Source organism: Podarcis tiliguerta (genome assembly GCF_965153285.1).
Source record: "Podarcis tiliguerta genome assembly, chromosome: 9".
Classification (NCBI taxonomy): domain Eukaryota; kingdom Metazoa; phylum Chordata; class Lepidosauria; order Squamata; family Lacertidae; genus Podarcis; species Podarcis tiliguerta.
This window is the reverse complement of record NC_139542.1, coordinates 71,928,963-71,941,487: the sequence shown is the minus strand read 5'-3', so window position 1 is coordinate 71,941,487 and position 12,525 is coordinate 71,928,963. Positions and strand designations below refer to the sequence as shown.

The 12,525-nt window shown below is 43.3% G+C and overlaps 1 protein-coding gene across 7 annotated transcripts in view; it reads left to right on the top strand.

Moving 5' to 3' along the window:
- RGS12 (regulator of G protein signaling 12) overlaps positions 1-12,525 on the top strand; it is a 93,142-nt gene that overhangs the window by 66,536 nt on the left and 14,081 nt on the right. For 4 of the 7 annotated variants that reach the window (XM_083398939.1, XM_083398938.1, XM_083398943.1 and 1 more), the window contains 4 exons: positions 624-720; positions 6,602-6,672; positions 7,472-7,625; positions 11,654-12,262. In XM_083398939.1, coding sequence (XP_083255065.1) covers positions 624-720; positions 6,602-6,672; positions 7,472-7,625; positions 11,654-12,262 — 931 coding nt within the window. The other 3 variants (XM_083398941.1, XM_083398942.1, XM_083398940.1) reach the window with 3 other exon arrangements.

Sequence of the window (12,525 nt, the reverse complement as noted above, 5' to 3'; positions counted from 1 at the left end):
CAATTAATAAAGTTTGTCGTGTAAGGAACTAATCCCCTATATTTTGCATGTTCCCTGGGATTGCCCAACTCAAGAGAATGGGTTGGCACAGCAGCGCATAAAATATCAAATTGATTACTCCTAAAAGAATCTGTTCAAGGAGCCAAAGCTGGGAGGGCATAACAATTTTATTCTGCTTTGGACAAGTCAGTAATGTCCCGGACTCCTCTCCCGCTTCAATTCTCACCATTGTTTGAGTAAAACACACTATCAGTAGTTACATTAAAATCACACAGAGCCACTAAAAATACATCCAAGCAGTAATACTTCAGGATGATCAAATCAAATGCAAAATAGCTAGCTATTTTTACTTGAGGTGGAATTGCTACTTATAATTAGCTACCCTCCTCCTCACAGACCCCTTTGGCCTTTGGTTTCTAGAGGTTAAATAGCTTGCTGGGCCGCTCTCCTTAGAGCCACCAGGTGGACACAGTAGCTTCTCACAGGGAGATGCTCCAGCAGGTAAATGAAGATGGCTTCCTCAGTCTCTAGCTGATAACTTATGTATATCAATTCTTTGTTATATAGTGAATTTTTAAGGCAAGAACTTAAAATTAGTTTGTTTTATCAAAATTTGACCACAGAATGGTGAACAGGAACCATTAGATCTTGGTGTTCCCATCTCTAATCTTGATGGACAACGGGTTATTCTAGATGAAAGGCAACCAAAAAAAGGAAAAGGTAAGCAGTTCTGAAATGGTTATTTCTGATTCGTCTACTGCTTTCTTCACTTCACATTCCTAGAAATACAGCCTTGCCCACCCTTCAGCTGTTTTAGAACTAGTGCTTTTTTTTTAGAAAAGTAGGTGCCGGTACTCACCTATTTACATTTAGGTGAGTACAGGAATTACATTTAGTTGTTACAGTAAGTGTCACACTTTTTATCCAAATAAAGAATAAAAAGTGCAGGAATGTTTGAAACCTGCAAGCAGAAACCTGGAATTTTATTAGCACTGTATCAGAGGGGTATTTTTGAACTCTGGTTTTTGCATTTGGCTGCTTTCTCTGTTCTGAACAGGGATCCTTGCTTTTGGTGGCCGAAGATTGGGTTAGGGAATTGTAAGGTGGGAAATCTGAATGCTACTATAGTCAGTGTGTTGAGCAGAAAGTGGCAAGGCAGTGGGAGCGTTTCAGGTAAGGAAGTTCAGACAAGTGAGAGCTGTTCCTTTTCTCACAATATTCTGTAGTTTTTGACAGTCAACCCTGGCTGTGAAGCGTCTGCTGCTGGTTGCTTGGTCAATAAGACATCAGGCACCCAGGGCTTGATCCTGGATGGGCAATCCAATATGGTTTGTGTGATAGAGACTTGCTGCTTAGATGAGGTAGAAAGGATTAATATGCCCCACCTTTGTCTACCAGGTTTCCTATTGCAGCAGCAAGCTAGACATAGGCAGGGAGATAGAACTTTAGTAATCTGCTGTGAATCCACCTCTTTGTCTAGGCCCTTTCTTGCAAGCTCTGTTAAAATAAATAAATCTTGGCATCGGATAGTGTCTCCCTGACCAAGCTTACAGAGCTGATTTCATTGACCAAGCCCACATGAGAACGATGGGCCTGTCTTAAAATACTGGGTCCCACCCATATTGTAGCATATATGTATATACAGCATAAGCATGTGTGCATGTATAGATTGGGGGAGTTTAGCCTAACTCCTTTGTCATGAATATAGATTTTCTGTAGCTTCTATTTGCAGGGAGAGGGGTTGCTATTAAAATAGTCTACCCCTGGAGACGGAAGGATCCAGATGGATTCCTGACAGTTCTGGAGGTGTTTCCTAGTGCCTGAAATGGGTAAATGATCAAAATAGTTGACATTATAAAGCTATAGCACTTTCTCCCACTCGTTAGAGGCAATAGTTTCCTGTGGACCAGGGAGAAGGGATGGTAGCTAGTGTGATACTAGAAAAAGGCATGCAACAAGTCTGATGAGACTTAGGTTAGAGCCTATTGCATTGCAGTAATAGGGGATAGTTTCAACTAAAATGCTTTCCCACCTTTAGAAATGTATTGTTAGCAACACTTTGAGTGAAGATTAATTGGGCAAAACTAAAAATCAAAGTTGTAATTAATTTTCTCCTCCTCCTCCGAAGGAATTACTTATATTTATGCACTCTTCACGCATGGACATTAATATGTTTATAAATTTAAATGCATGCCTTAAAAAAATCTAAATAATGTAAGGCAGAGGTTTTCAACCTTTTCGGGTCCATGGCTCCCTTGACCAACTACATTCTTTCTGTGGCACTCTGTGGGGCTCAGGAGCCCAGTTATGTCACCCCTTGCCTGCAGAGCTGGCAGCTCCTCACCCCTTTTTGAACACCCTCCCTTGTGGAGTGTTTCCTCCACCTCCTTTCTCCTCTCCTCTCCTCGGGAGTCCTCTGGGCAGCTACTGCTGCCACCCCTGGTCTCTGAGCTGCACCCCCCCTGCCCCAAAGACTGGTGCCTCCTTGCACTTCCCCACAGGGGCCTGAGATGCACCCCCTGTCTAGCCCCAGAGCCCTATTCACCTGGGAAGCTTGTAGCCAGGGCTGCTGCAGCAAACAGCTGTGCAAGCCTTTGGGAGGCAGAGATGCAAGAGGGCATCTGAGAAGGGAGAGAAGGAAAGAGGGACAGAGGCCAGTGTTGCCTGCGGCACCCCTGGCCATCAATCAAGGCACCCCAGGTTGCCACGGCACACTGGTTGAAAACCACTGATGTAAGGGAATATGCTATCATTTACAAGTATTCCAATAAAAATATTTCCAAGGGTGATATCCAACTAAGTCATAATAGACCCATTGAAATCAGTGGACTTCAATTATGTAAGGTCAGTGATTTCATTGAGCCTACTTTGAGTATTTCTATCAGTAGGTTTCACCTGAAGTAAAGCTAGAATTGGCTTGAGTACAACATAGCATTTAATCCACACCACAGTCACATTACTGAATGTTTTCCCTAATAGTCACCCAACTTTGGCTGTGGGGAGAGCTTTTCAGATATTTAAATTGCATTTAAAATTAACATGAAATGCTTTTTAGTTGTGTTTTGCTAAATGTACATCAAATAAATGTGCTTAATCAGATCTCTAGGGTAGTGGAAACATTTCCCCAATACAAAATTTCCCATAAAACCCACATCACTGTCTTCATGTTTGCTCAGTGTAGATCACTGGAGCTATTCTGGGTAGGAAAGAGCCTATTCTATCTTGGTCTGGTGGGGAGGTATTATTGCTAACCTGCTGTGACCAATTTGCAAACACTGTGCAGCTAAAATTGCTGGTATTTATTCCTTGGAGTACAGGTTAATTGCTGAGTCTGTGGATGTACCTGATACATCTGCTTTTTCTGTTTTTTATGGGTACATTTCAGCTTGTGCAGCTTGAGAAAGTGAACAAGATCCTTGGAGGTTTGTGTTTGACCATTTACACTTCTGGTCCATTCTTGGCTAATTTTGGTGGAGAGGAATGGCCAGATGGAACATTTAGTGCTTGAGAGTAAGGTTACATTAACCTTGAAAGAAGCAATAATAAGATGCTGTATCCCATCATCCTGGGTAACTGTAGACTTTTGGGCAAGGGGCTCGAGATTATACAGTTGTACCTCGGAAGTCGAACAGAATCCGTTCCGGAAGTCCGTTCAACTTCTAAAATGTTCGGAAGCCAAGGCGCGGCTTCCAAACATTTTGCAGCCAATCGGAAGCCGTGGAACCTGCATCAGACGTTTGGGGTCCAAAGAACATTCACAAAGTGGAACACTCACTTCCGGGTTTGCAGAGTTCAGGAGCCAAAACGTTCGAGTCGCAAGGCATTCGATTTCCAAGACTGTATATTCTTTCTAGATGCATCTCAGTCTGATGGCAGACCTGGTTTTGGTACTGAAACTGCCTTTGTTGCGCTAGTGGACAGCTTGTATTAGGAATCAGACAGGGGGAGTGTGTTCCTTTTAGTTTTGCTGGTCCTTTCAGCAGCTTTTGATCTGATAAACTATGATATCCTTCTAGACTGCTTTGACAGATTTGACTGGTGGGCACTGTTTGGTGTTGGTTCCAGAGTGAACTAGAGGGCAGATCCCAGAAGGGACTTGCTCATTTGAGTTCCATCATGTTCCCCATGCTACATGAAGCCACTTGTATGACATCTGTAAGAAACCACTGGGAGAAGTTGTCCGTAGTGTTGGAGAATAGTGTCATCAGTATCCAGTTCACATCCAGTTCTATTTCTCTTTTCCATCAGGCACTTGGGAGTCAATTGAAACTCTAAACCAGTGTTTGGAGGCTGTGATGTGATAAGACTTAATTCAGGCAAGAGACAGGTGGTTTGGGTCAATGGGAAAGCCAATCTGCTCCCTCTGAAAGCTCAGGTTTATAGTTTGGGCATGCTACTGGACTCAGATTGTGACTGTGGCTAATAAGCTTTGGCTAGGTCACCAACTTTCTGGAGAAAGCAGATCTGGCCACTATTATACATTCTTTGGTTGCACTTTGCAAGGGAAATCTACTTTGAAGATTATTTGTAAACATCAGCTGGTTTACTGTGTTGTTGGTAGTCTGTTAACAGGACCCCTTATTGGGATCTTGGGACTCCATTGCTGTGCATTGACTCCCTGTATGTTTTTGAGCCCAGTTCAAATAGCTGGCTGTTACTTTGAAACCCCTGAATAGTTTGGGTGCAGGGTATCTGAAGGATCACCTACTCCTACCCTCATGATAGTAAGATCTTGTGCTCTGGGTCTTTTCACCATCTGAGCTGTACCTGGGACACGACTTTGCCCGTAGTAGTCCCTAGCTCTGGCATTCCGTCTCTCAGAGGCATGTTTAGGCCCTTCCCTCCTAGTCATCAGAAAGTTTGTTAATGCTGCATAGATGTGCTTTTCATGCTGTCTGAACACCAGTATTTTGTTCCGTGTTGTTTGTTTAGATGATCTTGCTGATTTTAGTTTGTTGTTTTAAAATGTTCTATTATGTCTGTGAACAACTATGGGGCTGTGAAACTGTGTGTATGTGCATTTTTCTCAGAAAGGGGAGGTTTATTTGCACAGCTTGACATATACCACCCCCTTCTATGGCTTTTAGTCACATTGGCTAGCTGTGCCCCTTTGATAATGAATAGCAACATCCCCAATTTCTCAGCTGATATGTGGAGGGGCCATATGCATTTATCTAGGGATGAATGGATCAGTCAGTTTTGTAAGTACATTTTAATGCAATTTTGGCGTCTATTTATAGCTGAGAACTACAGTGCAAAATCTGGGGAATTTCAAAAGCCAAATGATAGCTGCATTCCAATCTTCGTATCAGACGAGCCACTTCACTCAACATACAGATCACATGATATCATTGCATCAGTATGGATGCAGAACCCCTTTACATGCTGGCTGCACACACAGGGGAAGGAGCCCACACAGCCCCACAACACTCTTCACTTTGTCTTTCAATGTGGGACCGAGTTTGTCTGAACCTTCCTTGGGGATGTTTGTGAACATTGGGCTGAAACTGGCATCTTTGCTTCAGGGCCTCCACTTTTCCACTGAGAGGTAGGGCTGAAAGCACCTAGTGCTCAGACAGATTTAGGGTCCTAAACGTCTTCCTCAAACTCCCCTTTGTACCCTGTAAAGGTAAAGGTAAAGAACCCCTGACAGTTAAGTCAAGTCGCAAACGGACTCTGGGGTTGTGGCGCTCATCTTGTTTTACTGACCAAGGGAGCCGACGTTTCTCCACAGACAGTTTTTCCATGTCATGTGGCCAGCATGACTAAGCTGCTTCTGGCGAAACCAGAACAGCTCACGGAAACGCCATTACCTTCCTGCCAGAGCGGTACCTATTTATCTACTTGCACTTTGACATGCTTTCAAACTGCTAGGTTGGCAGGAGCTGAGACCAAGCAATGGGAGCTCACCCCGTAGCGGGGATTTGAACCACCGACCTTCCAGTCGGCAAGCCCTAGGCTCAGTGGTTTAGACCACAACGCCACCCGCATCCCTATTTTGTACCCTGTAGGGAAATCCAAATCCTCTGTGGTAAGTGGTTGCCTACATTAGAAAACCCAGAACTGAGTAGCTCAACAGACTGTTTCTGAAAAAGACTCTGGGTAGAAGAAGGAGCACCAGTTCTACTTCTTTAGTTCCTGTTGCTCTGCCCCATAAATAAAAGTTTGGAAAGAGAACACTAGCTGGGTTGGAAATAAAATCAAAGTATATCTTACTGAATAGGAACCAAAATAATAGAAGTTTGAAGTCTTGTAGCACCTCACATAAAGGGAGGCAGCTAGCCAGCAAGAAATCCAGGGTAGACAAGGTCCAGCACAATTGTTATACCCCATCCTGGGACCCCAGTGAAGGGTGGGTAAGAAATCGAAATAATAATCATAGTAATTTCTGTCTTAGTTTATGACACTCATTCAAATTGATCCAGGCCACTGAAATAGCAGTCATGAAAGTCAGTGGGGATATCCTCCAGAAAATGGTAAAATCCAGTAAACTTTTCTCTCCCCAAATTCTTGGTCATAAACTAGTATGATTTAAATACGTTTGTTACAGAAAAAAACCAGGTTTTGTAATTATTATTTTTAAAATCTCTATCATTCACAGACCAGGGAAAGGGGGCACCATTAAAACACAGTACAGCTATAACTCCTAATGCAAGATATCAAGCACCTACAGTAAGTTCCTTGAAATTATTTGTCACTCCAATTATTCCCAGGTTTTGGTTTATTTCCCAGATTGGAAATTGTGGGTGAAAAGAATGTCCCAAATGTTTAATGGCATTTGCTTAGTGTTTGTTTCGGCTGATTATGTCTTGCCTTTCACGTATGTAAGGGCTTTGTTTTGTTGCTTTCACCAGTGCATGCCCCTGTCTTCTGTTCTCTGACATCTGTCCTTGAAGACCAAAACACATGCTATATGCAGTTACATGTACCTCCCCACATTTTTCCCCATGCAAAGCATCTAAAGGGGGCTGCAACTGTGAGTGAAACATCACAAGGTGATGAGAATACTTATCCCTGTCACCTTGAACTGTTTCCCCACTCAAATCATCATCCCTGGCTGCTCTTCCCCACAGAGAGCTGGAAAATGACTACGAAAGAAAGGGTTAAAGCAGCTCTCCTCCCACGCACCCCAACCAGTGCTCTGCTCAAAGTCACAGTCTCCGCAGATTTTCATGGGGGCAAAGAGAGACGTTGCTGGGTGAAAGTTACATGCAACTATATATAATAAAATGGAGTTTGGTCCAAAGACAGACATAAACTCTACAGTTCAAAATGAGCATGTTGCTTTTTTTGTATGTAGATGTAATTGTTTTTTCTCTTCTCTTTTTGTTTGTGGTTTACTGAAAATGCTTGTACTATGTTTAATCACAACTCTGTGCACAAAATAATTGTTATTTATCAACAATTTATTGCATCCGTTTTGTAGTATTATGTAAAAGTAAGTAGCCCTTTAACTTTCCTTCTAATACAGGGAGAGGGAAGAACTCTAGGAAAGTCTAATTCTATTAAAATAAAAGGAGAAAGTGGAAAAAGCTCTAGGGATGTCCATCTAGCAAACAGAGAAGAATGTATTGCACAGACGGGGAAAAAAAAAAGTCAGAAAATTAATTTGGACGAAGCAGAGGGTATGTCACTTTTTTAGTATATGCAGTAGTATTAGTTTTTAAACCAAACATTTGTAAACAGTGGTATTAGTTCATTTTATAATTGAAGAAAACAGGTTGTATTATAAATTTCAGCAGTGTGGTGATGTTACTAATAAATTAATCTAACCTACTCTAGAATTACCTTTAATTGTAGGCAAAGGCTTCTGGAATGCATGTGAAGGAATGCGCTCTCAGCAGCCAAATTGAAAACAGCAGTACTAACTAAAGGAGAACATAGAAATAGTGCCACCCACTCGCCCAGTAGTATCTATGGCAACATTACCAGCGCTCACAAATCACAGAACAGCATGGCCACAATGCCCCCACATTAGCAGTGCAGGGGGCGGAGCAAAGGGATGTGGGAACTTTCCATGAGATTACACCACCCCAGCCCACACTCTTGTGAGAAGGGGTCTGAAAAATAAACATCCAGAGTTCCTGAGGGAAAGGAGCCACTTGCTGACGGAGCAAAGCTGTATTTAAAAAACCCACCATCTTTTTGCCAGTGCTGCAGATGGAGGAACCAGGACAAGCAACAAGCCATGGTTGCATAGAGCTCTGAGATGGGAAAAGGTTTGGGGAGGTTTGAGTCCTGCTATGTTTCACCATTTGCATGTCTTGTCAGCGGCCCACGTATCAGAGAGAAAAGAGGCAGCACACAGAACTGGCACAGCACAGAGCAGCTCTCTGGCCATTTAGCCACGACAGGCAGAAGAACACATCATTAGGCATTTGCCTTTCCACAGCCAGCAGTTCATAGTCTCAGCCATGCACACCAGGGGCAGGTCTAGCCCAAGCGAACAGCACAGTAGATGCCCAATTTGGATCCTAAATGTGATCTCCCACCGGAAGAGTGTAGATCACCCCACACAGAGGCACAATGAGGGAGTACATAGGCTCTGAGAATCAGAGGAACACTGTACCAGCCTGTTGTCATTTGCCTGATAGGCAGTGCTTACAGGATAGTGCCCTAACAATAATGGACAGGTTTTGAAAGGTAGACACATGGTTGGGGTTGCCAACTTCCTTGCCCTGGCAGGAGTCACATGCCTTTGAAAGTTCAATGACAGACAGCAGTTTAACAGGCATCATTCACTCCATGGCTTGTTCACGCTCCTTCACTGATGCAACAGCATCCTTGAAATAGCTTGCAAAGATGCAGGAGCCCAACTGGAACATAAAGCTTAGCAACCGCACAGAGGAATAGTATTATTTTTAATTTTTAATTATTTTGCAAAATTTGAGAGCTGGGATAGTCTACAAATATTTTTATAAATAAATAATAATAATAATAAATTTTATTTATATCCCGCCCGCCCCAGCCGAAGCCGGGCTCAGGGCGGCTAACAACAATAAAACAGTACAAACAACACTCTAAAATCATTCATTATAAAATAAATAGCTAGAACCACAGTGGGAACCACACGTAGCATTAGGAGTAAGAACCATCCTTACTTCTGCAACTGTTGAACATTTACCTGTTCAGAGCCAAGCGCAACACAGGAACAGTGATGAGCAATGGTCAGCAGCAGTATCCACATAGTCCCTGGACCGAGATGCCCATCTCTCAGCCTCCCGCACCCCTTAGGGGAGAGACTGTAGTAAATGAGCCAATATTTATCCCTTCCCATAAGGAGTTGCAATGAAACTCATTACAGCGACTGCTTGTTCTGTTCTGTGTGGTTTATTTGTGCTCCTGAAAATGTTTGATCAGCGTTCCACCAAGAGAGCACTTACCTGCTTGCAGAATGGCTGCCAGCTCTTCCTACCCTTTCTGCACAGTGCATGCTTTACCCAGTGTGAAAGGCAGTGTTGAAGGAGGAAGGAATGGCTAGTCAATACAATTTAGCCAGTACCCAGTGGACAATACCAAAGGCAAAGGACATGGAAGGAATTTGAAGCATTCATACTTGGAAGTACGGTATCGTTTGCTTACCTGGGTGCCCCACACTGCCCATTCTGAAAAGAGAAATGTTAGCAATCTGTTCTTCCCATATATATTCTGCGGTGAAACCGTGCAAAGTGTTCCTTTTTGTGCAAAATCTCTTTTCTGTATAATTGCCATGTCACTAACTGATCAAGAGCACTAAGCACCCACAAAAGACCTAAAGCCCCATGCCATGCCGTTTGAGTTACGGCACATTGTCAGGGGTTTAAATGCTGCTGTGAGTGTTCTGTAATTGGGTTCACATTTGTAATCCACCAAGAATGAGATTGAACATTAAAAGAACTGCACATAATTGTTTTTTGACTGACTAGTATAAAAGTTGTAAAGCCCAACCTGATCTAAACTAGCTTTTTTTCATCCCCAGTTGTTTTTGGAAATGGCTGGAAAGTAATAGCCCCTTGACTCTGTAATATCTCTTGTGTGAACCTGGCCTGTTAACATTATCACAGTGTGGGTGCCTGCGGCTCTGCTATACCCACTTTGCTCCTCTCCTAGCATGAACAGGCGCAACAAACCAAGGTTTCCTGTGTCATCCAAACCAGAACTGTAGTTTGCTTTCCCTTAAATGTACAAAATAATTAGCAAACCAAGAACAAACCTTGGAGTTAGGTTTCAATCTAAGCCTATTCCTCACTGAGAAAATGTGATGGTCACATAGACATAGAGCATTAAATTATGCCAGTGTGTCCAACATAACCCAGATACCAGTGTGATGTTACTGGCAAAGCAGATGTTTCAAATCCTAAGGTCTCCTAGATGATGAAAACTGAGCATAGAATTCTGTGCTAAAATATAGTGACATTTCATCATCTGCAACTAGGAATATTTCAGTTCCGTAAGGGCCCCCATTAGTTGCCAGGCAGGACCCTACTTGTAGCCGGCTCAAGCAGACTATGAACAAAGCTGTTTATGCCCCAGTGTGCCTGGCAGGAAAGCCTGTTCCTGATGGAAATGGACATAATTAGCATAGCATTTCTGCTAGGTGTGTTGGCATATGTGGGCCCTGTTCCCTCCTTGGCAATAACTACCCTCTGCTGAGGAGCTGGATTCCTTACCTCTCATTTCCCCTGCCCTAGGCAATTGGGGGGAAGGCAGAGGAAGGCGGAGAACGTGTCAGCAAAGATGTCAGCACATCCTTCATGCCTCCGCAAGTGTTTTTAGCACATGAGCTTGGTGTGCACACTGAATGTTTCTCTCTCTTTTTTTGCATGCACTCACTTAAAGGATCACACCTGCTTCATGGTGACCCAAGGGGTGCTCACGCAGACCATCTCCTACATGCAATAAAGATGCCCGGCCCTGGCTTAAAAGTGCCTGGTTCTTTTTTGCAGCAGCAGTGGCAGCAGCATGCCTGGTGGGGCTATGGGCGATGCCTTATGTACATGCAACTGCTAGTCTGTGAATGCCAGTTGCATGAGGCAACAATGGGCAGATTCAGAGTTCTGCTTTTGGCATGTGGAAGTGGTTTCTGGATTCCAGAGAGTGCTGCTCATTTGTGAAACTTGCCTGGGTCCTGGACAGACGAGGCTATAACTTTCTATCCATCTCCTACTGCAGCTAGAATCGGTATTCACATGAAATGCCTATGTGTCACACTGTGCATTTTTTCTTCACATTTTTTCCCCTATTTGTGTTCAGATTCAGCAGGTGGATATGTTTTTTCCCCCTGTAACCAGTGGAGAAAAGCAATCCTCATTATTTCTCAATGTACAAGCAGGGTGAAATGGCATCTTTCATATGAAATATTACAAGTGGCAGGTATAATATGAAAAACTGGTACCAGAAAAAAATATGCTACTACATGCACCTATTAAAATCATCAGAGATTTAGGATTACTATTGTCTTTTAAAGTTACTTGTAAACTTTAGTTTTATTTATAATGTTATAGGAGTTTCAGCTCAGAAAGTGGGCAGATGTTTTAGATTTTGTCGTTTTTTCAGTGTTGTTGGCAAATGGTGGGTGAATCAAATGTGTCTAGTTAAGAAAAAAAATGATTGTGTGGTGTCATGAAATTTTGCGGTATTGACTAATGGGTCTATTCTGGGTTTCTTGCAATAGAGTTTTTTGAACTTATATCAAAAGTGCAAAGTAACAGAGCAGATGACCAGCGGGGGCTGCTGAGGAAAGAAGACTTGGTTCTGCCTGATTTTCTTCACTTGCCTTCCTGTGGGACTAGGCCTTCTTCATCTACACCCGAAGGGTCTAAAGGCTGCAACAAGAGAATTGCGCATCCTGATGTCAAGGACAAATGCATACAGTTAAGTGGCAAAGTGGACGTCATGAAAAACAGCAGTGAAAGCTCCGCAGTCAAAATGGCTTATTCTGGAAGCAAGCAAAAACCAGCTGTGCTGGCAACTTGCAGCGGCCAGAAGACTTGCAGTGTTCCTTTTGGTGCCCCACTGTCTCCGATTCCGCTTTCGCAGGATGCCGCCATATGGAAAAGGCAATCAAAAGAACTGCAGGCTGAAAGCATACAAACTGTTGAGGATGAGAACGTAGCAGACTTGACTCTGGTGGCTGAGGGAGACATTAACAGCCCTAACAGTACGTTGCTGCCATCTCCACCCTCCTCTTCAGACAAAAACACTCTTGCAGGAGCCAAGTATCCACCTCCCGTGTCACTAACAGATAATCAGGAAAAAACTACCCATGAGAAATCCAAATCAGGTATTTCCAGATTTTAAATGTCTTTAATAAGAAATGATTCCCCATTACATTTGTTTCAGCACTTGTTGCATCTGTGTACAACATGCAGAAAAGTGCAACGGAAGCCTGTCTTTAGGGCATGTAGCACACAATTTGGCCTCTGTGACCCTTGTCTACATCCCACTCTGGCCCCTCCTGCCTGTCCACACTGCGGACAGCTGCAAGTTCCAGACCAGCCAGCCTGAGCTACAGGCTGCTTTAAGTACACAAACTCCAAATTGAGA